Raw genomic sequence first — 27222 nt, forward strand, 5'->3', positions numbered from 1 at the left:
TCCAGCTTTCTTTATCTTTTCTCTCCCCCATCTGGGTTCATTCACCGCACATAACCATCTTTAATTTTCATTAATTCCAGTGTGCCCATTGCAAAAGGCTTGTTTTTCACATTTTAGTTTGGAATTTTTGTTGTCGTTTTGACAGCGCGACAAATTCATTAAGGTGTAATTAATCTTGTTCGTTGTGGTCATTTATTACTAAAGTGACCGGTCTGTGCAAAATCGCGAAAACCCAACTTCTTAATATGTAAAGAAGCATATGGCAGACACACAGACCTGCTGTCGCATCTGTGTTTCCATGTGAAGCGTGTTTGATAGATCCCTCTCGGGATACCAAATGGGCATTGCTGTGATTTACTGGATTTTCCCGCTGCATGTGTCCATAGCGTGGCTTCTGTTCTTCAGAAGGAAGCCTGTCGTCTTTACTTCTCATTAGTCCAGTCTCCCCCACCCCCCACCCCCCTCCTCCATAAACACCCTGTCACAAAGGGCCTGGAGCATTCGGATCTCTAATGAGACCCATCCAGCTGCAGCCAGTTTATCAGAACAAACAGAGATCTGAAAATAGCAAGACTTTTACCCCGTCCCCTGACTAGATCAAAAAGCCATCCACTGATAAGAGAGGCTATAACCTTAGTCCTCAGTGTTTACTGTCCTCTGTGTTCTTTGGCATCTATTAATCACTGACTTTTCATCACAGTTTCAGAATTTATTTAAAATAAATCTTTAATGTGCATTTTTTTTGTTAACAGTATATATTAACTTAATACATTAGATTTCTTTCAACTGATGGCTGGCACTATTTTGAAAAACTATTTTTGATTTAGTTCAACATAATGTTTTCAGAACTGCAAAGTTGTGTGTGTGTGTGTGTGTGTGTATATATATATATATATTTTTTTTGGGGGGGGGTGGATCAGCACTCACTTCCACCCCCATCTCACCATGCACACAAACACACAAAGTTGTTGCTTTCAAATCTCCTCAGGCAGGAAAGTATTTGGTGTGTTTCTTTCTCAATAACTTCCTTCCTGTCTTAACGCCTTTTTCATGAGACTGTCTCAGTGTGCAGAAACGGGGAGTTGAAATGCTGTCTGCAGAGTGACAGGAAAAAAAAAAGAAGATGACTACCTGGTGATAACATTGTGCAAACTGACTGGGAATTTTGTGATGCACCCTTTTGGCAGGCCACACCCTGGTTACTGGAATTAAGCTGGAGTTGGATAATCCACTTCAAGGTGCACTGTATAAAGAACTGTAATGGTTTAGTCCATCTCTACAGCTCCTCCCACCCCTCACCCATCCACGATGTTCTTCCTCTTCGCTCCTCCCCCAAACACACCTTATGCAAATGCCACAGTTTTTAGACTGCACAGAAGGCTTTGTTTACACAGCTATCCGATCGTGGCCGGTTAACTCACTCTGCAGCGCTGCGTTTCAACAATTGCATGCTCAGGATTTGGAGGGAAGGAATACTCAAGGTTGTTTTGACCAAAAAAAAAACCCACAAGGGAGTGCAGCTGAAGACTTTTGCTTTGCCCAAAGGCCACAAGTGTGGTGAAATGAACAAGAAAAAGGGGGAACATTTTGTTCCTTGGTTTTGTTTGAAATAATTTTTTTGAATACCAAAAGGGAAAGTTTCTGCCTCTGCCACTCACCGCTGCTTTTTTTTTCATTGAACCAGGTTGGACAGAGAGTAAATGAAGAGAAGAGATTTTCAAGCTTGCGTTTGTGCCTTACGCTGAAAAACTGCAGGAAATTTAAAAGAGGATAAAACAAGTAACCGTGGATATACAAAACCGAACTTCTTGGGAACCTTTGAAAGGATTTGATTCATTACTGTTCTGTTTGCTGTGCTATGTAGGAGAACCTGCCTTGTACCTGCTAGTATTATTTAGTTGAGGGATTTAGAAAACCTACGATGGAGTGGGACCACGGGGACCGCGAGCCCTGCTTGTCCCCAGCAGCATTTGTTAACCAAGTACAATACTCCAATATCTTGGAAGGACGGTTTAAACAGCTGCAAGGTAAGAAACACTATAGACTTTTGAAGTAAAAGTGAGTTTCCATTGTAACTGATAACTCAATGGATGTTTTTCTTCTTTTAATACGTATCCTGTTTAATGGAGCTTGAAATATTAGTTTATTTTGTATTTTTTTTTGTTTGTTTTTTACAGCGAGTGGTTTTGATTGAATCCTGAGACTTGCACAAATAACCGTGGGAGCCGAGAAAACATTTATTACACTTGTAGACCGTTGTAGCTGAGTTTCGGGAGAAGTGAAGATATTCGTACTTTTCGCGCAGCACGATTCAGCTTGGATCTAAAGCAGGCAGGCAGTCTGGCACCTGATCGCTTGGCCACCTGTCCTCTTGTCTTATCACAATACACTGCTCTGTCTTTGGCCAAAGCCTGAGAAGACTGTGAGGTTCTTTACACACACACAAAAAAAACAATGTTAACTGGAAAAATCTTTAGGCTAAAACCTCCAAAATTAATTTTTGAAGTCTGAACACACCCCATCACCACCACCATTCAAACAGAAATGACCAAAACATATTTATGAAAGTTCAAAGTAAGGTTCTTCTTTCAGCTGGGCCATGTTAGTTTAGTTTTTTTTTTTTTTAAAGGTTTTTGTATCACTCTTGTTGGTATCTATGAAATGTTTTTGCTTGGTCACATGCCTGCACCTTTGACCCGCAGACTCTGTAGTCACAGGCCACAAAACATCAGGTATTTGTGGTGGCTACGTGAGCCTTAGCTTTGTGAAAACAATAGTGTATGAAAGTTACACGTCAGTCAGTAGTATGCGTAAAGATCAGCCTTCTGCTTGCTTCTGTCCCTCCCTGATTGCCATCCAAGATGTAGAGCCGCGATGAGGGTCAGAACAATTCTTCCGGCGTCTTTTGAGTGGACAAAAAAGGGCGTTTTTGTTTGGAATGTGATGTATGAGTTTAAAACCTTTTCTACACTTTCCTACTGACTGCTCCTGTGCCGTTGACTGGAGATAAGATCCGTATAGGAGATTGCATCGTTTTCCTCAGAGATAATACAAGTTTGCAACATTTCCAGCGTCAGTCAGTCATACTCATGTCCAAAGAGAAGCTCACACCTTCACCTCGTTTGAAACTAAAAACGTCTAAAACCTGAAACTGAGTCGTTTTCAGAGATCAGTCACTAAAGTAAAGCTGACGTGATGCGTTTTAAACATCCTTACAATAAGAACATTGTAGAAGTGAGATCAGAATGAACACTGTTGGAGGAAATAATATCAAAAGTAATACTAAACCCCTTATATATTTGTAGGTTACTTGTCCATGGCTATATTCAGAATTGATTTACTGTAAAAAAACAAAACCATACTCAGACGCACAAACGCATTTTTGTAACACCCACTTGTCTTTCCAGTTAGACTACCCTGCGGCTCATTCTTTGTGTCACACCCTCCTTGTGTTAAAACTTGATGTCTGCAGGAGTCATTAAGTCAAAGATGGGCATTCAAAGTTTGTCATTATGCTGTAAATTTACATTCATAAAAGATGGTTATGCATAAAAATACACACAATGAGTTTACTGTAGCATGTAGCTATGGGTGGCAATTGGCTCTTAGTTTGGTTTAAAATGAAAGGCCTGGCATTACTTGAATGAATGTATATCACTTGCCACCTTTCATGCCAAAGTTAGAAACTAACATGGTCTTTTGATGAGAAATGACAGCAGTAGCTGTTGTCTTCAAGGTTTGAAGTTAACATAATGCACAATCTTATGTGATACTGCGACGTCGTGATTTGTTAGTACTTGGAGTATGTGTTGTGAGTGACTTGGCTACTACAGCACCCAATATTAGCTCAGTATTTGTAAAACTGCCTGAGGTATAGCCATTTTTGTGTTTGCTAAAATCGCCAAGCTGTGGTAGCCATCTTGAATCGGGTTTACTCAAAATGTCAATCAGCTGTAGATGTACACAACCCAGTGATTACTTTATGAAGGCTTGATTAAAATCCATTCAGTGATTCTGGAGATTTTTCTAACAAGAAGAATTTTTTTCACACTTTATTAAATCACATTAAAATAAAAGCACTCACAGGATTTTGTTATTTTAACAGCTAACAAGGAGAGAATAAACTGAGCTGGAATGGTAGAAAGGGACAGATTGAGTGATGCCATGAACCAAGTGTTTTGTCTCGTGTCCTTATGTCAACCGTCCCAGTTGACGCCTGAAAAAACAAGTTGCTGCTCTAAACATCATCACAGTTTATAATTGTGGTGTTTTTTGTATTACTATATTCAATTTAAAAGAAAAATACATTATAGCTTCATGTGAAAGTTCACTTTACCTCACTGGAAATAAAATTGTAGCTGTCAGTATCAGACGTCCAATCTACAGTTCAGTTTCTGTGGACTTCAGCTGGATTGTCAGTCAGCAAACATTAGCAGTTTGTTTTTATTCAAACACCACAGACAGAAGGTCTCTAAAACATCTGCCAAGTCTTTCAGCTTTTGGCAGAATTCACTTTGTATTGTCTCGTTATGCACTGCCAGTATCACTCCCTAGTTATCTCTAGCAGTTTTGACAGTTTTGTCTTAAAACGTTAAACTCAAAGAAAGTGTTTTTTCTCTTCCTGTTTGCTTGACTGTAATGAGATCGGTGTAGGATTTTGGTCAAGTTTCACGTCCAGCAGCACTTTATGAATCAAAAGTTGTAATGTTATATCATTAAAACTTTTGGTGAAAGTTGTGACTCCTGGTGCCTCGAGCTGTAACTCTGAGTCATATTACCTTTGTGAGAACGCACGCACGAACACAATGTCTTTTTTGTTTGTTCGGTTTTCTTCATATTGATTTCTTTGTCCTTGGTAGGGAAATCGAAAAGTTCGAGTTTTTGAGGTTTTAACACGTTTGTAGTCCCACCCACATTTCTCGCTCTTCTATTGTGCAGATGTAGCTGTTGTGAGGTTCTTGTTTCTGTCTCATTTTTCATGGGATTGACCTTGGCCTAGTCCCCTCCTCCCACAGTTTCTCTGTTATCACCTGCAGCTGCAGATGGCACAGAAAAAAAATGTAATTGAAGGGCACGTTCACTGCCTTTTGAGAAAATGGAAAAAGGTGCCGTACAAAAGGGGTCTGTTTTACTCGCCCTGACAATTCTAATATACAAACCTGTAAATGTTAGGCAAATACTGATGCTTGCGACATTAAACGGTTTTAATAGTGTAAGACGAAGTCTTGCTACATGTGGCTAGGTGGCGGTTTTACCACAGCCCTACTTTCAAAGTCGTAGTCAAAGAAAGGGCACTTCCACTTTTATGGGGGGGAGGGGGAAAAACAAAACAAAACATGAACATCTGCAGGTGCCATTTTGTTCACTTTGTTTTGCACACATAAACAAACGGTTTAAAATAAATGTGATGGTGGAAAAAGGCCCTGTATCATTTACACAAAGAGCTGTAAGTCCATGCACAATAACTTTTGACTTTTCAACAGCTAATTGTAAACTTTTTACAAATTAAAATAAGACTTTTTTCGCTGCAAATGTAAATATTGATTTTAAATTTGAAGGACTGTTTTTGTTAATCTTATTAAAGGCTAAAAGTAGTTATGAAGATAATTTTAGCTACCTGGATAATGTTGATTCACAATATTATATACATTTTATATCTTTTCTAGGATAGTTTTCTGTTTTGTTTGTATTGCTGTTAGCTCCAAGAATAATTTTCACCAACGTAAAAGGTGGCATTTACCCTAAATCGCCCACTTACATCACTGAAAATTGAAAACCACTAACCACAAAGCTTCTCCTTTTTTGTCATTACTTTACATTACTAAATATTTTCTGTGGTCCACTCTTCACTTCCACACAGTAAAACGGTTCCACAACAGGTTTCTTAAACCTTAGGGAGATTCTATATTATCCAATGTATTGTCCTCCTGTATGGCAATTAATGGGGCATCTTTTAAGCCCATTTTATGAAAAAATATTGCTGACCCATTCATAGAGATTTGTATACTTTCTGCTGTATAATTGGACTTTGTCCGAATTTAAACTTGCTGCTTCATCAGTTTTTGATTTTGGTTCTTTGGTGTTGCCACCAGGGCAGCAAATAATGTGATTTATCTTCTAATATATTAGATGGGTTCAAAGCAAAATTATCAAAGTATTTACTCCGTCTGAATTCTAAAATATATAGATCACAATAGCAGATAGTAAATGTCATTGTTATTTTTTTTTTTTTATGTAAAACTTGCAAAATTTCCTCGTGCCTGTTTGTCAACCTTTATTACCTCTTAGAATCTGCCGCAGTCTTTCCTGACATTTGTTTGCCCTCATAACACTGTACTTTATCAGTTTGCAAAACTACTTTAATACCACTTTTTAGTCTTTCATACTGCCTTTTAACCTTGCTCAGTTGCCACCTTGCTTATTTATTTATTTTTTTCAGGAAGGAATTAGTTTGACGTAATGACTGAAAGGTGGCACACTGAGATCGTCGCATTTCAGAGCAGTCTGTAGTTTTACAACCATGACCTCTGACAACAGTCTCCAAAGGCCATCATCACGCTTTAACTTTTATCATTTTTAAATGAAAGCGATCCTTCAGAGAGCTGTGAAGTTACTGTGCACAGTTCACTGACACATGGGCAGCTTAATGGGATTCTGTCACTGATTGAGCAGTGATGGAATGAGGGAAAAGCTAGACCTTGTGGTCATGGAGCTGCTTTGGCCTTCCAAGAAAATGTTGATATCCAAAAAGTCACTATGTTGACCACAGTGAGAAGAAGCTGTGAGACTGTAGTCAGCTCACCAGTATGTGCTGGTTTGCTGCTTGGTCTGAATTGGACATTTGTTATGTTAGTCAGCTGATTTGCTGTTTAAAGGGAATTCAGACCCTGCTCATATTGTGGACCAATGTTCTAATGATGTTGGCAGTCTTGATTTGCTCTGACACAAGTCTTTCTAGATAGTCATGTACATCTAGAGTAAAATATTAAGTAAAACGACTTTTCAATTTCGAATTGAATCATCATCTGAATTATAGTAACTTTAAATTGATCCAGGGTGCCACAAACTGACTTATTGAGAGATTTTATGATACACCTGGATTCAGATTTGCATCAGCTAATTTCTAAACCCCTTGTATAAGTCTGTCAGTGTTCTGACTGCTCCCAATGATGAGCAGCTTATTCTTTGCTCTGGTCTTCTCTGAAGAATGTCAGGAAGAAGATCATTAAAGCTGACAAATTCAGGAAGGTAGTTTATGAACTCTTTTGTAGGAGGGGAAGACTAAGGTACTCATAATGTAAGGCCAAGGTGGAAAACACAGGATGTTAGGAGTTTAAAGTCTTGGTCATTTCAGCTGAACCTGAAAGCAAACCAGGTTTGACAAAGTATAGCATGTGGCGAAGGCAGACACGGAATAAGGTGGAAATTGTTAACAGCACTCAATGACTGGCATCTTCTGCTTAACTACAAACTTTTGTTTAAAGCCTCTGGTATCTAGACTTTTAGCTTTGCTTATATTTGAAAGTAAGAAGATCATTTCAGGGCAACTTGTGTTTGGCAATAAAAGGAACAAGCAATGGAAAACTGGCCATGATGGTACTGTTGTGTGTAAAGCTTATTATGGTGAGTCACTTGTCAGCTGTGCAAAAAAAAAAAAAAAAAATCCTATAACACAATGGAGAAACGGTATGTCCACTTCATCAAAGTGTGTTCAAAGTTAAATACTTTCTTACGGAACGTGACTGCCTCTACTTAAAATATAACCAAACAATAGAGACATAAGGCTGTCTTTTTCCACAAAAGTTAAATCATGACCTCTGTGTTGAAAGGGACTTTGTCTCTGCGATCAACAAACAGGATTTAATCAGTGACAGGAGCCGGTGATAGTGGAGCTGGGATCTGGTCTTGGAACAGCGTTGTGTTTACAGCAGCACACACTGAACGTTTCTATCTGAGAGATGTTAACTGTGAAGGTAAAAGGGTTGGAAATACTGAACATTCTTCTCAAAATCTTCAATGGGTAGTGATAATCGCTTATCTTTAGCACTGTTTAGTGGCAGTGAAGCAATTGATTTTGTCTGTTTAGTCATAGATTGCATCAAATTTATGTAAAGGTCAGATATTTAACATTTGGCTGTGTGAAGGGGGTTGGTGAGTGGCCAGAACTGCTTGTCAAATAGTGAAATCTTTGTAGCTGCAACAAAATGAAGAATTTGTGTCCCTGAGGCCTAAAGATACACCTTCAAATTGGATATGTTCCAAGTTATATATTATATACACTGGTAACTAGTGACTGGTTCATACCTTCAGTTGGTTGCATTTTTGTATGCTTAAATAATTTTAAAGTTAAGTAGCTTAACAAATATATTTCTTTGGAAAGGGTAAAGTACCAAAACTGAACTCCAAATTTGTAAAACATAATCAGCTAGCATTCAAAGAAAAACTTAGAAAGACCTCCAGATAGCTTGGTGTCTTATGACTTAAGGCCACTTAAAAAAAAAAAAAACAGGCGATTTCGGCTCCTTAGAAATAAAACGTAAAAAAGGAAAGGTGTCTAAAGACTTTCACACAATACTGTAAAATATGATTTCCATCTAAAATCTAAGCCTTGCCCCACTGAGTCATTGTTGGTGTTGTATGTGTATACATGTTATCACTAAACACAGTTCCTGTAGCAATGAACCACACAGACGAGATTAAGTCTGCTGGTATATTTGCTCAGATTCCCTGCAGATAATTATCATTATTAACAGTACCTAAGACAGTATAATGGTGAATGGGACAACAAAAGCTCAACTCCAGTACCTTGAATAGTCAAGAGGGCACTGGCTGAGACAGGCCCTCGTTCTAGTCTTGCTCTGACATATACTTAAAGCTTCCCACCACCTACAAACTTGTTCAAAGAGAACGGACATGCCCAAATGTGCTTGGTGCTTTTAACTACTAGTTTCTCAACTGTCATTAGTAAACAATGGAAGAGAAACATGGTGTTGCAAATTTCAGTAACTTGCCTTTTTTTTTTTAAAGTCTGCACACAAAAAGGTTGGAAAGAGAAGTGTGTGATTTCAGACAGACTGGTCAGCTTTTTAAACAAGTTTTAATACAGCTGGTGGTGCCACAGTGGTGCAGTGGTTAGAGCTCTCGCTTCCCAGCAAGAAGGTTGCAGGATCGTTTCCCGGCCTTTCTGGGTGGAGTTTGCATGTTTTCCCTCTGCTAACGTGGGTTTACTCTGGTTTCTTCCCACAGACTAAAAAACATGCATGTTAGGTTCATTGGTAACTCTAAAATTTCCTTAAGTGTGAGTGAGAATGTGAATGGCTGTCTCATTTGTCCCTATGTGGCCCTGCGATGGATTTGCGACCTGTCCAAGGTGTCCCTCACCTCTATTATCTATTATACTTGTGTGTTGTCATAGAATAATTCAGCAAAAAATAAACACAAACGTATCATTTATCATACCTCCTGATGTAGGCACATTGTTCTTATTATAAGATAGCAATTACTTTAAACTGTGCTCTTCTCAGCCTGAAAGATATTTTTTATTTTTGTATTTATGAGTGCTTTTTTTTCTCAAAAGAGTTAAGGTTCTGCAAGACTTAGTCACACTATGCTGTGATTAGTGGGATTCTGTTCAAACCATATTTTACCATTTGTCTGTTGTAATTATGGAACTACGTTTGCCGGCTCTGCCAGTGTTCCACATGATACGAGACGCCTGACATCATAGTGGAGACATATTCAGAGTTGTTCGGGTTTTTTTTTTTTTCTCCCTTTTGATCTTTTGTCAGCGCCATCAATCAGTGTCTAAAAAAATTACACAGTTTGCCACCAAGCCTCCTATTGTTAAGCCTGATTGTTCGCACTTGCTAGTAATAAGTGAGGCAGCATTTAAAAGCGCACGAACAAACATTACAGACAGGTTTCAGACAGAATGTTCAATTATGTGAAACCTGAAAACATCCTTTGGCATAGCTGATGATTTTTATCTTGCGTCAAATGACAAAAGATGACAAAAACAAAATAAAAAAACTACATTTTGGTTTTGTTTTCGTGTTCCTGTTCAGCGTAAGAAGTGCAGCACCAAATGTGTGGTAGTAGATCGTCTTTAGAGACCCTTTGCATTTTCCCATAGCCTCCCGTTTAATGCCGGGTGCTGTCGTAACATGACTAAGCCTCTAAAGGAATGTAGACTACTCCACAGTAACTCCACCTGTCAAACCAATCAAACTCTGATGCTTCATTGAACAACTCCAAATTGATTTATGGGCTTTTAGTTCTTGAGTCATTTATTTTTGTGGTTTTTAAAAGCTTTAGTAAGCCATCAAAGCAGGGTTACTGAGTAGTTGGTTTGTTTTTTTTCTTTTCAATTTTCAGATTTTAGATTCACAATGTTTTCAAAGACAACCTTTAAACCAATCTTCACATCCAGTCATGGTATGAAGACATCCACCCAAGGACTAAAGGGTTTTGTTGTTTTTAAACTAAGTAACCTTTAGGTTTTTGCAGCTGCAATACTCTTGTCAATATGGTTGAATTTTAAAGGAGAATGAACACATACTCCAAAGATAAGAGGAATGAGAGTCAGGGTAGTCATAGGTTTCACCTTCTTAAGTAAATTCTTTTGTGTTTTGTCACCTTTTTGTCTGGTTAAGTTCTGGTTTAAAAAAAAACCAAAACTTTTATTCAGCTGTCATTTTAAACGGCATTAAAAGCCTCTTCACTATCTCCTTAATTTATGGTGTTTTTTTTTTTAAACTCTTTATTTAACATTTTTCATTATTACAATGAAACATACAATACACAGAACATGGGGCAGTGACTCATAGTTGAATAAGAAAGAACATTACAAGATGTTGCACATAGTTACGCTTCCTTACTCCTGTATGCCAGCCATTTGGACCAGCGTTTGTTGTAAAAATGTCCTTTTATATGTAAAAGATACATCAATTTTTCCATAGAGTGAATTTCCTCCACAACTTCCCGCCAATGGTCCAGCTGGGGAGGGAGTTTCTTTAGCCAAGACCGTGTAATAGCTTTTTTGCTTGCAATTGATAAAATTTTAAAAAGATATTCATCTTCTTTTTGAAACACTTCTCCGCATATCAGCCCCAGCAGAAAAATTCTGGGGTCTTTGGGGATGGCGTACCCCAAAATTATTCCGATAGTCTGGCAGATTCCATCCCAGTAGAGTGCCATCTTAGGGCAAGACCAAAACACATGAGAGTGATTGACATTCTGATGGCCACATTGTCTCCAACATTGCTGTTCTTTTCTTCTCTGTCTACTCATAATTTGAGGTGTAATAAAGTATCTAATTATGCACTTCCATCCGAATTCCTTCCATCTTTTAGAGCTGGTAGATGTCTGTTGTGTCACACACATTGAAAGCCACTCGCCCTCTGTAATCCTTACTCCCAATTCCTTTTCCCATTTTGACTTAATATTCAAGGTGTTATTTTCATTATGTTTCTGCAACCCCTTATATAGTTTGGAAACGGTTTTACTTGGAAGGTTAGTATAGGCATTTGTGAAAATTTGCACAATAGTATTACCTTCTGGAGGAACACCTTTTTTCATTTAATTTATGGTGTTTTAAAGCACACTTTAAAAAATTGGAATAAAAAAATCGTTTACAGATATCTGGTAGTTGGAGTCTTTTTACTTGCGGTCGTCATGTTTTATCTTTTTTGCAGATTGTCCACAGATTTTGTGAACCATGACTCGATCAGTTAATCCTATTTTTATTTTTTCCAACCATAGGTGCGTTGTTGTTAGGCCTCAGCACAAATGCAACATGGAGTCTAGATTTTATAGTGGTCACACACTGACAGACTTTTAAAGCTCCTCCTGCAATGGCTTGTTTGTTTCCTTATGTTCTGTTGTGTTGATAGATGGAATAATCTGCCAGTCAGCATTTTTTTTGTTTTAGCCATGTTCTAAGAACCACATCATCAGCATCGTGCTGCTGTATTCAAGGAATATGATCAACCCACAGATTAGCAGTGCCACCAAGAAGTCCCATTATATATTAGAATCAGGTTTTTTTTAAATCTTTATTTAAACTTACTACCATATTGTTTAAAAGGTATTCAAAAAAGCTTGAAGGAAAGGCTACAAGCAGGCCAGTGAGGGGGAAAAAAGTTGTTTGCAACAAGTCAAACGTTATGAACTCGGGTGTTACTCCATCCTCGAAGGCTTCTGAGATTTCTAAATCTTTTGTTTTCTGTTCCTTTATTTAGCTGACAGTTGATAGTAGGTAATCGTGCAAAAGATGGTCCCCGGGCACCTCAGCAGGTTCACGTCGCTTTGCTCACTGTTACTTGTCTGTATTTTAATAAATGTTAAAATATCTAGGTAGTTTGTTTTTTTTCGATTGGGGAGCTTTAAACGCCACTGCATATTCAAAAGCCATGCAAATGCAAGCCTTACATCTGGCATCGTTTTGGTTTGATTTTATTTTTTTTAATCATCTAACCTGTGTGAGTTAATGTCAAACAAACTATGATGTTTTAGCATTTACATTTGGAAAAATAAAATTGGCACTTATTTGCAGCCCAATATTTTGTTTCTTTTTTTTTTCTTTTTTTTTTACATCATATTCAGATTTATGTTATGTCTGCTTAAAGGCTGTGAATGTGAGTTCAGTGCAGTACAGTAAGGACACGCCTGGCATAGTGTTTTCAAAAGGCAGGGAAACCTTGTGTTGTTGAAATTAGGTCACCTTGTCAGGTGGCGGAGCAGGATTAGCCTCTTACTTCTCCAGTCCATATGTCTGAGCTGCTGTTGCATCTTTTTTTGTCATTCTTTTGTCTTATTTTTAAAGTAACAGCAAAAATTAAATTCTATTAGATTTATTAATCCCCCTTTTAGTCTTCTGAAATTCTGTCATTATAGTAGTTATAAATGCACACGGAGCCATCAGTAAACTTTGGTTTTAAGAGTGAAAACCTCTCACTAAGCTGTGAATACAGACATGTTAAAAGACTAAACAGAATAGCTTATCTGTGCAACAGGCTGCACAAGGCAAGGGCTGACATCCTTTTACCACTTACCTTTCTATAATGGATTCTGCTTTTCTTTTTTTTTTTCTAACCCAAACTGATTTTCCGATAATATTTATTTTTTTAAAACTAATGTAATTACAACCAGTGGTAGTCTGAGAACCAAGCATTTCTCAGATCTTGGGCTGTTTCTGCTCAGACGTAACGTGTGTGTGTGTGTGTGTGTGTGTGTGTGTGTGTGGCTCTGTTCCTGCCAGACTACCTTACCTGCAAGAGTTTGGCCAATTATAATGTTTATCAAATATAGTCTGGCTTAGGTGTGATGAGATCAAATGAGGTGCACCTTTAAAGCACATAGCTTAACTTGTTTTGTCTCTGATTGTACGTCCATCCTATTGCATCTAAGAGACTTTTTGTGTATAATTATTCCTAAAGCTATGAGAACAATTTATCATACTAACTATTTTATAATGCCAGGCGAGGTTTGTGCTGTTTCAGTCAGGTGACTTGATGAAGTTTTGTGTATTGTGAACTCACTCCCGTTTCTCTTTTTGTCCTTCCCAGATGAGCGTGAAGCAGTGCAGAAGAAGACTTTCACCAAATGGGTGAACTCTCACTTAGGCCGCGTGACCTGCCGCATTGGTGATTTATACACAGACCTCCGAGATGGCCGTATGTTAATCCGCCTTCTCGAAGTGCTCTCAGGAGAACAGCTGGTTAGTATTAAAAAGAAAACACTTTTCCCTGTCCTAACCATGACCTAGATCCCCTCAGCATGACCCCTCAACGTCAACACGCACCTCGTGTCCTGAGGGCACAGAAATCATGGGTTTATTTGTTTCTTTAGGGTGACTCACTTCCTTTTCAACTTTACTCGTTTTGCTTTTTAACTTGTCAGCTTCTTTCCTCCTACATATTTCTAGTTTGCTTTGCTCAACAATATCTCATCTAAGGCTTCCTTCTGTTTTCTCTGCTCCATTCAGCCAAAACCCACGAAGGGCCGCATGCGAATCCACTGCCTTGAGAATGTTGACAAAGCCCTGCAGTTTCTTAAGGAGCAAAAGGTCCATCTAGAAAATATGGGCTCACATGACATCGTGGATGGGAATCACCGTCTCACCTTGGGTCTCATATGGACCATCATCCTTCGTTTCCAGGTAACATAACAGCATAAAGGGATTGTGCAGAGCTCTGCAGGTTTTTGTGCTACACCCAGTTGTCATGTTTAATCTCTCTGGGCTATTAGTTTTTCTAACAATCCTGTATAAACAAAGTTATTAGAGTTCCCACACTGTTGTTCACACATAGTTGTTTTTTTTACTAATACTAACAAAATGAACACGATCTACTGACAGATCCAGGACATCAGCGTGGAGACGGAGGACAACAAGGAGAAAAAATCAGCCAAAGATGCCCTGCTGCTTTGGTGCCAAATGAAAACCGCTGGGTAAGAAAGCAGCAGTATTCAGCTGATGAAGAAACAGTTTAGTCAAACAGAAAGACCATAGTTAATATGTTCAGTATTTAATCTTTCGTGCTAACCACTTTTTTTACACAAGAGGTTATTGAATTTTGCTGTCAGAGCTAATGGTTAATGATTTCTAACCTGGCTTCTACAGATACCCTAATGTCAACATCCACAACTTCACCACCAGCTGGAGAGATGGCCTGGCGTTCAATGCCATCGTACACAAACACAAGTCAGTGACTCACTTCTACGTTCAAACTGCCCCCTGTAGACACGTATTGGTTAAATAGCTGTCTGTAAAAAGTTTTGTTTTATTTTTTTCTGGTGATAATTCTAGATCATCGGTTTTATGACTAAAAAGAAGCACTAATCACAGCATTATTACCTTTCACTGGGCCCTTTTTTCCTATTTAGGTCTCCTCCCATTCTTCAGTCTCCAATATAGCTAAAAGGATGTGAATAGAGCAGTTAGTAAGATGACCTAGATCCCAGAAATAATAACCCACTTCATAAAGAAAACAGCCATTCTCAGGAACCCGTTTGCACTTCCTGCTGGTAACAGGCCCATTGATGGCTTGAGTTTAAATGAAGATGTAAACCGAGAGCCAAAGGTTGAGCCTAAACATCTGATTCAAATAGAACAGCGAATGTTCATGAATTAATCACGAGTTACAGTGAATGCATACAATGAAGGTGTTGCTTGATACATTTTTTTACTGAGCCATTTCTTATCTAAACCATGATTCTAGATTTACAAACAAACAAATACAACATACAAAAAGTTTTTTATTATCTGGATGCAATTTTATAATCCTTTGTCTTAAATACTTAGTTTTAAGCAAAACGTTTCATAACCATTATATTATTCATACTATCAGAGTGAACTAGTTACAGTTTTTCTCTGTACTTGGAAGAATAATGTTATACTGTAGGGGTTCTCTAAATGGTTTTGTGTGCACCCTCTAGTCTCTTTTACCGTCCACTCTAATTAAAACTACATCTGTTTCCCATCTTCTGCAGGCCTGATCTGATTGAGTTTGACAACCTGAAAAGGTCCAATGCTCATTACAATCTCCAAAATGCCTTCAATGTGGCCGAGAAGGAACTGGGGCTCACCAAGCTGCTCGACCCAGAGGGTGAGTGGACGAAACCTCCAAAAAGAAATGAATCGCTCCTCTGTGAAACATTGATAATTTCATGTTGTCATTAAGTTTCAACGTTTTCTAAAACAGTAATGCGATTCTGCCAACGAAGAATTAGAGCCATTAGTTATAGCTTCGATAGCGCAGCTTTAAATGTCAGCAAGAGCATGATCGCAAACGCGTGTTTAAAAATGGAAGCGTCTTGAAAAAATAGAACCAGCCTGACGCTACTTGTTCAGGTTGGACTTTAACGAGTGGACCTTTTTAATATTAACTAAATGGAAAGAATAGAAGAATGATTACTTTCTTTTTTTTTTCCAGATGTGAATGTTGATCAGCCTGATGAGAAGTCCATCATCACTTATGTGGCGACCTACTATCATTACTTCTCAAAGATGAAAGCCCTGGCTGTGGAGGGCAAACGAATTGGCAAGGTTAGCTCTGTGTTTGTGTATAGATGTAAATATAGTGACGTGTGAGTGAAACATTAACTACATTTATTTCCATCCTAAAGTTGGCGTGCTGTACGTTTTTCTTTGAGTGCAGGTGCTCGACTATGCTATTGAGGCTGACCAGCTCATAGAGAAGTACGAGACTCTTGCATCAGAGCTGTTGCAGTGGATTGAGCAGACCATAGTGACGCTCAATGATCGTCAGCTGGCCAACTCCCTGAGCGGCGTGCAGAACCAGCTTCAGGCCTTCAACTCCTACAGGACCGTGGAGAAACCCCCCAAGTGAGAATCGGCTGATTTAACAGAAAAAAAGTCAAATTTGTTTTTCTTTTATGATCCAAAATTTAAAAGTTAGCTAAACTACAACGGGGTCCTGTCTTGACAGATTTACAGAGAAAGGGAACTTGGAGGTGCTTCTTTTTACCATCCAAAGCAAGATGAGGGCAAACAATCAGAAAGTTTACATGCCGAGAGAGGGCAAACTCATCTCTGATATCAATAAGGTACGAGTTGTCCTGGAAAGATCTTCATATACATGAAATCTTGTGTAAAGGTTTAGCATCCCATCAGACACGTATTATAGGCTCTGTATGTTTTCCTGTGTTTGAAGGCGTGGGAACGACTGGAAAAGGCTGAACACGAGCGCGAGTTGGCTCTGAGAAACGAGTTGATTCGCCAGGAGAAACTCGAGATGCTGGCTGCCCGTTTTGATCGAAAAGCGGCTATGAGGGAGACTTGGCTGAGCGAGAACCAGAGGCTGGTCTCTCAGGTAAAAATTTTTTTAAAAAAAAATCTGATTTTAAAATTTGATCAATGACTAGCAAGCCTCCAAACACATTCAATTTCCTAATCTAAATCCAATTACTAGCATTATAATTGTGCTTTTTTTTGTTTAAAGGATAACTTTGGAACTGACTTGGGAGCTGTGGAAGCTGCCACTCGAAAACATGAAGCAATTGAGACAGACATAGGGGCGTATTGGGAGCGTGTTGCTGCTGTGGAGGCGGTTGCCAAAGAGCTGGAAGCCGAGAGATACCATGATGTGCGGCGTATACTTGCGCGAAGGGACAACGTCCTTCGACTCTGGGAATACCTTAAGGAGCTTCTGGCTGCTCGCAGAGAGCGCCTGAATGCCCATCGAGACCTGCAAAGACTATTCCAGGAGATGCGCTACATCATGGACTGGATGGCAGATGAGAAGGTAAAAACTGAACTTTTACTGCAGCAGCATTGTATTAACATGTTTTTAGTAACCGTTTCTTCCTGCTTTAGTTTCTAATTAGCTAAAAGGAGTTTCCTGATCCTCTTAATTTAGATAAATCTTGTTCATGTTTGTTCCTGATAGCTTTAGTGTTGCTCCTAATTGCAGTAATTAGCTTTATAAGGCCTTGCCCGATTAGTGCAACCTTTCATTGTTGGCTTTACTAAGGTTGTCTGAGGTAGACTACAATCATTTGGAGGATTAAAAGAGTTAAAGTTTGAGATGCTGTTTCAACACACTGGGATCTTGATTCTTTATGATTCTGCTACACTGAAAATGCTGGAATTTCCTGATCGCTATCAACAGATATGTTTAAAATAATCCAAGTTTATAAATTTCTATTTCAGTAGTTGAACGCTGCTGCTTTATTCTATTTATACTTTATATACAGTGTTGAATTTTTCATGAGGCTGAAATGTTTTGCCCGTTCAAAGCTGTTTGATGGAGTTCAGAGGTGGCAGAAATTTTAATTTTACATTTTGTAAGTACAGCTCCTGTTGCATCCTCAGTATAAAAAAAGTAAATGCATCACAGCGTGTCTTTTAATTTTTAATAAGTCTCATTTATTCTCCTGTCAGAGGCAGAGCAGTGTGCAGTTGAGTGGACAGGCAATATATTCCAGGCTCACTGCGCCTCAATAACGGCCGCTTTATTATTTCCAAATCATTAAGCTTGCTGTTTTAAATTTTGACCGTTCAAAAAGATTAATGTTTCTGAACTGTGGCTTGGATTATTAAGTAGCAGAATCACACCTCTGCGTTTCCTCCTCTTCAGTTTTTTTCAATCTTTAAATAAATATTACACAATTTATTTTTTTTCAGCTTTGACTTCTTCGAAAGTGAACATTCAGCATTTTATTTTTTCCTGTTAATTTGATTTAATCAATAATTACCACCTAATTTAAGTGTTTATAAGCAGCTCTTTAGTGGCCTTTTTCTCTGGATAGAAGCAGTTTTTTGTTATATGATCCAGTTTCTGGCTAAGCTTTTTTTTTTTTTTTAAACCTCAAAATTGCTGGTATTCTATTTTCATCTATTATTATTGTTAGTAGTTTTGGATCAATTCTTTGCACACTGCTAAATGTAAATATGTAGCATCTTAAAATATGGACTGTTTAATACTTTGCATATGTCCCTATTTAAGTTTTTCTCCTGATGTGTTGCTTTTTGTCTCCTTCAGGGCCGACTGCAGTCTCAAGACAGTGGCAAACATTTGCATGATGTTTTAGACCTGCTGCAAAAACACACTCTGGTGGAGGCTGACATTTCAGCTCAGGCAGAGAGGATAAAAGCAGTGCAGGGATCCGCACAGCGCTTCACCTCCCACGAGCAGGGTAAGTCTTTGAGCATGGGTTTTTAATGTCCTCTGTACAAATGAGCCAGCTTGTTTTCTGAACGAGATCTCCCTTTTCCAATTGGCAGCTTACAAGCCTTGTGAACCTGGACTGGTGAGTGAGAAGGTCGACCTGCTGGGTCAGTCCTATGAAGAACTTATTCAGCTTGCCGGGAGCCGCAGGGAGCGTCTGGAGGATTCTCGTCGTCTGTGGCAGTTTCTATGGGATCTTGGGGAGGAGGCAGCCTGGATAAGGGAGCAGGAGCAAATCCTGGCCAGTGGAGACAGTGGCCGCGACCTCACTTCTGCTCTTCATCTGCTCAGTAAACATGAGGCTTTCAGGGATGAAATGGCAGCTCGTTATGGCCCCCTGAGTAACAGCATTGCTGCTGGAGAAGCTTTGGTTCAAGAAGGACACTTTGGAGCCCCAGAAGTCACTGAGAGGATCCAAGACGTCAGTGCACAGTGGGCTCATCTAGAGGAGGTCAGTGATTAGTGGCATTTGTTTTCTCTGAAGCCGCCATCTTAAAATACTGTCTTTTTGCCAATAATTTTCTTGTTCTCTCCGATCTTCAGACGACTAAACTCAGGGAGCAGAGCCTGAAGGACTCAGTGGCCCTCCACCAGTTTCAAACAGATGCTAATGACATGGAGGCATGGATTATGGAGACCCTTAGACAGGTGTCCAGTCAAGAGGTTGGCCACGATGAGTTTTCCACTCAAACTCTCGCTCGCAAGCAGAGGGAGATTGAAGAGGAGATCCAAAGCCACCGCCCTCTCATTGACTCGCTGCACGAGCAGGCCCAAGCACTGCCACAGGCCTACGTACATTACCCCGAAGTATGTGGGCTTTGTTTTTCATAGTCCCTCCATGATGACATGCTCTTTGTAGTAAATTATTGTTTACGGCTGACTGTAGGTGGATGGTCGTCTGCCTGCAATTGAGCAACGCTACGAAGAGCTGGAGTCTCTGTCAGCAGCTCGGCGCCAGGCCCTGGAGGGGGCTCTGGCCCTCTATCGCATGTTCAGTGAAGCTGATGCCTGCAAGCTCTGGGTGGAAGAAAAGGAGCAGTGGTTAGATGGCATGGAGATTCCTACCAAGCTGGAGGACCTGGAGGTGGTACAGCAGAGGTTAGTCTGTGGGACAGAGAAAAAGAAAAAAATGTAGTGTTGAACTCATTGCAGATTTTCTTTTCTTTTCAAAACCTTGACAGTGCTTGACATAGCTAAAAATAGCATTTGTTAAATCAAATGCTTGTAACAATAGATTCAAATAAAGAATAAAATAATGACAAAATTCACCAATCTCGTACAAGTTCATCGTTTAGTAGGTCTTATTTTGTACTGAAGTGGTGAGTCACTGACTTCAGATGTATTTTTTTATTATATTGGAATATAAATAGATTAAATAAGGTTTGAGTGAGGGAATTAATACTGTATATTATTTCTGATTCTAGATTTGACACACTGGAACCTGAGATGAACAACGTAGGCGCTCGGGTCAATGATGTCAACCAGGTGGCCGAGCAGCTGCTAAATTCAGAAAACTGCAACAGAGACCAAATCCACCAGACAAAAGATAAACTGAACAACAGGTCAGAGCTTATATTTAAGGTCTATTTAATCCCTCTACTATCTACAAAAAAAATACATGTACCTAACCCTTGATGAGTGTTTTTTTTAAGCATTTTGTTTGATGTTTTCTCTAGATGGAAAGAGTTTGACCAACTGGCTGGTCAAAAGAAACAAGCTCTGGAGTCTGCTCTTAACATCCAGAACTACCACCTCGAGTGTAATGAGATTCAAACCTGGATGAAAGAAAAGACCAAAGTGATCGAATCTACTCAGGGCCTGGGGAATGACCTTGCTGGAGTGATGGCACTGCAACGCAAGCTCACTGGGATGGAGAGGGATCTCGAGGCTATTCAGGTATGATTGGGTCATACGCAGCATTTGTGAGTGGAGGATTGAACCTAAACGTACAGTGCAAAAACAAGAACAAATAATTGTTTATATTCTGGTGTATTTAATTTTGATTCTTTTTTTAGGGTAAATTGGATGACCTGAGAAAAGAGGCCGAAAAGTTGGCCAGCGAGCACCCAGAACAGGCTGAAGAAATACAAGGACGCTTGGCTGAGATTCAAGAGGTGTGGGAGGAGCTGAATGCCACCATGAAACGACGAGAAGAGTCTCTGGGAGAAGCCAGCAAACTTCAAGGTTTCCTCAGGGATCTGGACGACTTCCAGTCCTGGCTGTCTCGCACTCAGACAGCGGTGGCCTCAGAAGACATTCCTACGTCGCTGCCTGAGGCAGAGAGTCTGCTTGCCCAACATGAGAGCATCAAGAATGAAATTGATAACTACAAGGAGGACTATGAGAAAATGCGAGCTGTTGGTGAGGAAGTGACCCAAGGTCAGACAGATGCCCAGCACATGTTCTTGGCCCAGAGGCTTCAGGCTTTGGACACAGGCTGGCATGAGTTGCGTTGCATGTGGGAGAACCGCCACAGTCTTTTGGCCCAGGCCTTTGATTTCCAGACTTTCCTTAGAGATGCAAAGCAAGCAGAGGCTTTCCTCAACAGCCAGGTTAGAAAAACACATTCACAAAATATGGCTTTCAGTAGTATTATTGTAATTTTCCTTTGATTTAGGTTTTGCCTATCATCTAAAAGGAACTGTAGGTCTTCATACTTGGCCAATTCATATTTAATATAATGCAGAACTTCTGCCATTTATATTGGCATCATAAAAGTAAATGTAGATGAAAGTATTTTGCGCTGTAAGCACAGGAACAGCTTCAGAGTTGGAATCAAAGACAATAAATATGTTGCACTTCTTTAAACAACTTAATATTAGTACATATTTTACTAGTTGTGCTCTAAAAAGGTTTCTAAACCATACCACATATGTGCATGGAACCATTTTATGTATTTAAAAAAAAAACCCATTCAGCATTGTTTTTGCTTCCGTGTAGGAGTACGTGCTTTCCCACACTGAGATGCCCACCAGTCTTCAGGCAGCAGAGGAGGCCATTAAGAAGCATGAAGATTTCCTCACAACCACAGAGGCCAGCGAGGAGAAGATAACTGGTGTGGTGGAGGCTGGAAGGCGCCTCATTAATGACTCCAATGCAAACGCTGATAAGATCCAGGAAAAAGTTGACTCGATACAGGAAAGGTCAGAACTGGAGGTCAAAGATAAGAAGAGAAAAATTTGTAAAGTTTTTCTGTCCTTTTGAGATGTTTGAAGGCTACATATTTTAGTTTTTGCTTATTTTCTCCAGACATCGTAAAAATAAGGAAGCTGCTAATGAACTGCTGGCAAAGCTTAAGGACAACTGTGAACTTCAGCACTTCCTCCAAGATGGACAGGAGGTAACAATATTCTTTATTCAAATAAAGTAATAATAACTAAATGAACAAAGTCAATCAATAAAAAAGCTGATTGAATGTGGACTGGTACTGTGACTGGAAATGGCATCTTTAGCAATAAGAATATGCATGTTTTTTTATATGTTTAGCAATACAACTTATTAATTATGCTTTTTTTGTGTGAAGCTCACTTTGTGGATCAATGAGAAGATGCTGACAGCACAGGACATGTCTTACGATGAAGCTAGAAATCTTCACAGCAAGTGGCAGAAACACCAAGCTTTTATGGCAGAGCTGGCCTCCAACAAAGACTGGCTGGACAAGATCGATAAGGTGTGACCATGTGTTTGTACAAAAATATTAGAAAGACGTCTTTGCACATTAGCCTTTAGCTTTGCATTTATTCATTTTTATTTCCATTGGGAACAGTTCACCAGCAATCACAAAACGGAAGCTATAGAATAAGAACCTGTCTTTGTCTTTCCTCAAAAAGGAGGGTCAAGCGCTCGTGGCAGAGAAGCCCGAGTTGAAACCTGTAGTCCAGCAAACCTTGGAAGACCTACAGGGTCAGTGGGAGGAGCTGGAGAGCAGGACCCGTTCCAAGGACCAGTGCCTGTTTGAAGCTCACAGGGCAGAAATTTTCACACAGAGCTGCTCGGCTCTGGATGACTGGCTGAAAAACATTGAATGTCAGCTGCATAGTGACGATTATGGGAAAGATCTGACCAGTGTCAACATCCTCCTCAAAAAGCACCAGGTAAACTCCATGCAAACCATTTGTTAGGTAACAAAGTGTTCAGATTGTGACTGTATTTCTCATCGAATAAAAGCTGAGTACTTGACAGACTTAGGATGAAACAATGTTATCTTTTAGATCTCGACGGATCGGACTAAATGAGATGGGGTGTGGGGGATTGCTCGGTGAAGGTAAATGTTTCACCTTCTTGTTTCCCGTCTCTGTGCCGTTCCTGTGCAGATGCTGGAACACCAGATGGAGGTCAGAGAGAAGGAGGTGCAGTCCCTGCAGTCTCAGGCTGTTGCTCTGTCCCAGGAGGATGCTGGGCTGGCTGAGATAGATGGTCAGCAAAAACGTGTCATTGACAGCTTCTCCAGCCTGCAGGACCCTCTCAAGCTGAGGAGGCAGCAGCTTCTGGCCTCCAAAGAAGGACATCAGTTCAACAGAGACCTGGAAGATGAAATTGTGAGCAGAACTAGTGACTTACTAGATAAATATAAATACAAACTTCTGTTGTGTGTATTAGTTCTGTATGCTGTTTTGCATGACGCTCAGATGTAATTTTTTTTTTGTTGTTGTTTTTTCAACTCTCAGCTTTGGGTGAAAGAGAGGATGCCCCTCGCAACTTCCACAGACCATGGCAAAGATCTGCCCACTGTGCAGCTCCTAATCAAGAAGAACCAGGTACAGAAAATGGCAGCCATAAAAATTAAAATCCCAATTGTGAAATACTTGTTATTTTGAAGTGTTTTGTAGTTTCCCAGAGAAACACTAAAGTGACTCTCATTTTTACATGACTAAACACCTTCACTGAGAGCAACTCAAAACATGAGAGGTAGAAACTGCCAGCCTACCAGTAAAAATGTGTTTGCTTTGTTTTTGCGAATCAGACTTTGCAGAAAGAGATCCAGGGCCACCAGCCTCGCATCGATGAAATCCACAGGCGAGGCGAGGACCAGAGCCAGGTAGACGGTGAAAGACAGTCTCTTCTAAAAGATCGCCTTGTTGAGCTGAAGGACCTCTGGGACCAGCTGATTGCAGAAACGGACAAGCGTCACGCCCGTCTGGGAGACGCACATCGAGCCCAGCAGTTCTACGCTGACGCGGCTGAAGCAGAGGCCTGGATGGGGGAGCAAGAGCTGCACATGATGTCAGAAGAGAAAGCAAAGGTAATTAAAAAAAAATAGTGCAGCACATTCAGAATTGAATTGAACTTTTTAAGAAGCGTAATAATTTCCTGCCTGTTACCCAGGATGAACAAAGCGCTCTTGTGATGGTCAAGAAGCACCAAATCCTGGAACAGGCGCTTGAAGATTATGCTCAGACTATTCACCAGCTGGCCAACAGCAGTCGCTCGATGGTCAATGGTGAACACCCGGAGAGGTCAGACAGCACATGTGGTTTTAAACCCTAATATTCAGTTGGAGTGCACTCCCTCTTATAAACAGCTAGACCCCCAGAGAGACTCATATCTGACTCTAATTCTCGATTTAACAGTGAAAGAATCACCTTGCGACAAGCTCAAGTTGACAAGCTGTATGCGGGTCTGAAAGACCTTGCGGAGGAGCGTCGTGGGCGGCTTCAGGAACGGCTGCGGCTGACCCAGCTGAAGCGGGAGGTGGATGACCTGGAACAATGGATTGCCGAGAGGGAGGTGGTTGCTGGCTCCCATGAACTAGGACAAGACTATGAACACGTCACAGTGAGTTTATTTCACAGTCACATGCTTTGACGGCACAGAAGCTTTGGGAGATGTAGCTGAAGTAATTATGCTGCTCTATTTAGCCCCAATTCTTTGTATTTTTTATTTTTTTACCCTGCAGATGTTGAGAGACAAGTTCCGTGAGTTTGCTCGTGACACCAGCACTATCGGCCAAGAGCGTGTCGACGGTGTAAATGCGTTAGCCGATGACCTTATTGAGTCAGGCCACCCTGAGAACGCCAGTGTAGCTGAGTGGAAGGACGGTTTGAATGAGGCCTGGGCTGACCTCTTGGAGCTCATTGATACACGCACACAAATGCTGGCAGCTTCTTATGAGCTGCATAGATTCCATCAAGATGCCATGGAGGTGCTCGGACGTATTAAGGAGAAAAAGGAAGCACTGCCTTCAGACCTCGGCCGTGACCTGAACACTGTCCAGCACCTACACAGACAACACATCACTTCTGAAAATGACATCCAGGCTCTCAGTGGACAGGTGAGTTATCGTGTCAAAGCTGTCTTCTTACCTTTTAGGTATGGCATGTGAGCAGAACGCAGAATTTCTTTGCTTCCCCTTTAAACCTCAAGGTGAACCAGGTGCAGGACGACGCGGCACGGCTGCAGAAGGCCTACGCTGGTGAAAAGGCTGATGACATTCAGAGGAGTGAACATGCTGTGACGTCTGCCTGGGAGGGCCTGCTGGAGGCCTGTAAGACCCGCAGGGTCCTCCTGCTGGACACGGTGGAGAAATTCCGCTTCTTCAACATGGTGCGGGACCTCATGCTCTGGATGGATGGAGTTAACCTGCAGATAGATGCACATGACAGCCCCAGGTGAATGCTTTTTTTTTTCTTCTGTCCCATCCATCAATATTACACTAATCAGCTTCATAAACTTTCATATTAACCCTTTTTTGTGTCCGTTTTTAAGGGACGTATCATCTGCCGGGTTAGTCATTGCCAATCATCAGGACATCAAATCAGAGATTGAGACCAGAGCGGACAGCTTTACTGCCTGTACTGAGCTGGGAAATGCTCTCATCAACAATAATCACTATGCTGCTGATGAGGTATTTCACAATGGTTTAAAGGAAATGTTACAAAAAAAAAACACAAGAACCGGTTTTTAGTGTCTGTGGTTCTTTATGGTTCAATTCTCTCCTTTCATAATGTTCTTTGATTCATTAGATCCGGGAGAAACTGGCTCAGCTCCAAGAAAAGAGAGACAAGATCAACAAGAAGTGGCAAGACAAGATGGACCATTTACAAATTGGTATGCAGACTAAACAGTTTTTATGAGGTGTCACTGAATTCAAATTAATTAAAACAATGTAATGATCCCAAAGAAAAAGGAATTTGTTGCAGTATATTGTATGTTTATTAAAAGTACAGAAATACAAACAAGTAAAGGTAGATAGGTCATTCATTTCATCCTAAAGAAGTGTCTTGTCCTGACAGAGAACACAAATAAGTCTAATTTGGTAAGCTAAAAGACCCATGACGTCATTAATGTTCACGTACAAATATAAAAACTAAATAATATGATAGTGATACGACAAAAGAAAAGCATTTTGCTGCAGGCTTGAAAATGCAAATACACAAACAGGTACGTCCAGTTTGAAGGCCCATAAGATGCAAATTATAGTGCGAGGTTTCATAATCTTTCCGAACAAGCCTGTACAGTTTAATAACCGAATTTTATTAAAGTCATAACTTTGTGAAATAAAAGACAGCGTTGTTGGACAGATGCTGTTGTTCTGCAGCATTTATGTGCTTGCATGTATTTGACTGATCCTGCTTGTGGTGTGGCAGATGAATTAGCAAAACTAACATTTTGATCTGTGGTTTTTTTGTTTGTTTTGTTTTTTGCCAGTGCTGCTGCTGGTCTGAAAGCACTTTTTTAATATTTTTGTGCCAAATTCTAATAGCATCTAAGGCCCCTTATGTTCTAGTTCATAACGTCTTATTTGCTTTTTATTTCTTTCCTTTCCTTTATCCTTGCATGGTATGTTCTTTGGTTCTTCTTGCCTCCGTCTGTCTTTACTTCAGTACTGGAAGTGCTGCAGTTTGGACGCGACGCCTCCGTGGCAGAGTCCTGGCTGGCGGGGCAAGAACCTCTCGTGCGAGCAGCAGAGCTGGGCGCGAACGTAGACGAAGTCGAGAGCCTAATCAAGCGCCACGAAGCATTTGAAAAACTTGCTGCAGCTTGGGAGGAGCGCTTTGTGCAGCTGGAGAAACTCACTACAGTAAGTAGGATGAGCAGATATGCTTGTAGATATAGGATGTGTTCATATCCTCTCTATGATTCTGGCAATCAATCATTCAGTTTTATATTTAGCACTCCTGTACGCCTTTGTTTTAGCTTGAGGAGCAGGAGATTCAAAGGAGGCGAGAGGAAGAAGAGAGAGCACGGCGGCCTCCCACCCCACCAGCACCAGCAGAAGAAGTGGCACAAACTGAGATGGAAAGTCAAGCACACGATTCTGCAGCCAGGTAAGCGTCAGGAGATCAGGAAGTTTAGACTGGTGCGGCGTAACGAAACCTTTTTTATTCTGTTTAAGTGACGTGCATTTTCCCTCTTCAACATAGAACAAGTCTGGATCAGACCACACTTAACCAGTCAGTCTCAGTAAATGGAGTACACAGTGATAACGACACCTCTCAGGTATGACAGCTCTTGTTGATACAGACGTTTTGATCGTTCCAGTGTGCATGCTCAGTGGTGAAGTACATTCAGTTGATTGCCACTGTCATTTAGC

The 27222-nt window shown here is 40.3% G+C and overlaps 1 protein-coding gene across 4 annotated transcripts in view; it reads left to right on the forward strand.

Moving 5' to 3' along the window:
* LOC108245226 (spectrin beta chain, non-erythrocytic 1) overlaps window positions 1-27222 on the forward strand; it is a 49856-nt gene that overhangs the window by 15354 nt on the left and 7280 nt on the right. For 3 of the 4 annotated variants that reach the window (XM_037979232.1, XM_017431952.3, XM_017431948.3), the window contains exons 3-35: window positions 13566-13717; window positions 13985-14158; window positions 14357-14448; window positions 14621-14701; window positions 15490-15605; window positions 15933-16045; window positions 16158-16345; window positions 16449-16566; window positions 16674-16832; window positions 16962-17264; window positions 18504-18657; window positions 18746-19140; window positions 19233-19496; window positions 19576-19787; window positions 20114-20251; window positions 20366-20585; window positions 20705-21241; window positions 21630-21832; window positions 21939-22029; window positions 22213-22359; window positions 22520-22783; window positions 23003-23227; window positions 23357-23446; window positions 23653-23931; window positions 24015-24145; window positions 24260-24464; window positions 24586-24960; window positions 25053-25297; window positions 25395-25533; window positions 25652-25736; window positions 26513-26709; window positions 26826-26956; window positions 27053-27128. In XM_037979232.1, coding sequence (XP_037835160.1) covers window positions 13566-13717; window positions 13985-14158; window positions 14357-14448; window positions 14621-14701; window positions 15490-15605; window positions 15933-16045; window positions 16158-16345; window positions 16449-16566; window positions 16674-16832; window positions 16962-17264; window positions 18504-18657; window positions 18746-19140; window positions 19233-19496; window positions 19576-19787; window positions 20114-20251; window positions 20366-20585; window positions 20705-21241; window positions 21630-21832; window positions 21939-22029; window positions 22213-22359; window positions 22520-22783; window positions 23003-23227; window positions 23357-23446; window positions 23653-23931; window positions 24015-24145; window positions 24260-24464; window positions 24586-24960; window positions 25053-25297; window positions 25395-25533; window positions 25652-25736; window positions 26513-26709; window positions 26826-26956; window positions 27053-27128 — 6299 coding nt within the window. Of the gene's footprint in view, window positions 1-1385; window positions 2028-13565; window positions 13718-13984; window positions 14159-14356; window positions 14449-14620; window positions 14702-15489; window positions 15606-15932; window positions 16046-16157; window positions 16346-16448; window positions 16567-16673; window positions 16833-16961; window positions 17265-18503; window positions 18658-18745; window positions 19141-19232; window positions 19497-19575; window positions 19788-20113; window positions 20252-20365; window positions 20586-20704; window positions 21242-21629; window positions 21833-21938; window positions 22030-22212; window positions 22360-22519; window positions 22784-23002; window positions 23228-23356; window positions 23447-23652; window positions 23932-24014; window positions 24146-24259; window positions 24465-24585; window positions 24961-25052; window positions 25298-25394; window positions 25534-25651; window positions 25737-26512; window positions 26710-26825; window positions 26957-27052; window positions 27129-27222 lie in introns of those variants that run through there. The other variant, XM_017431950.3, reaches the window with a different exon arrangement.

The sequence above is a fragment of the Kryptolebias marmoratus genome, linkage group LG13 (genome assembly GCF_001649575.2).
Source record: "Kryptolebias marmoratus isolate JLee-2015 linkage group LG13, ASM164957v2, whole genome shotgun sequence".
In the NCBI taxonomy this organism is placed as follows: Eukaryota; Metazoa; Chordata; class Actinopteri; order Cyprinodontiformes; family Rivulidae; genus Kryptolebias; species Kryptolebias marmoratus.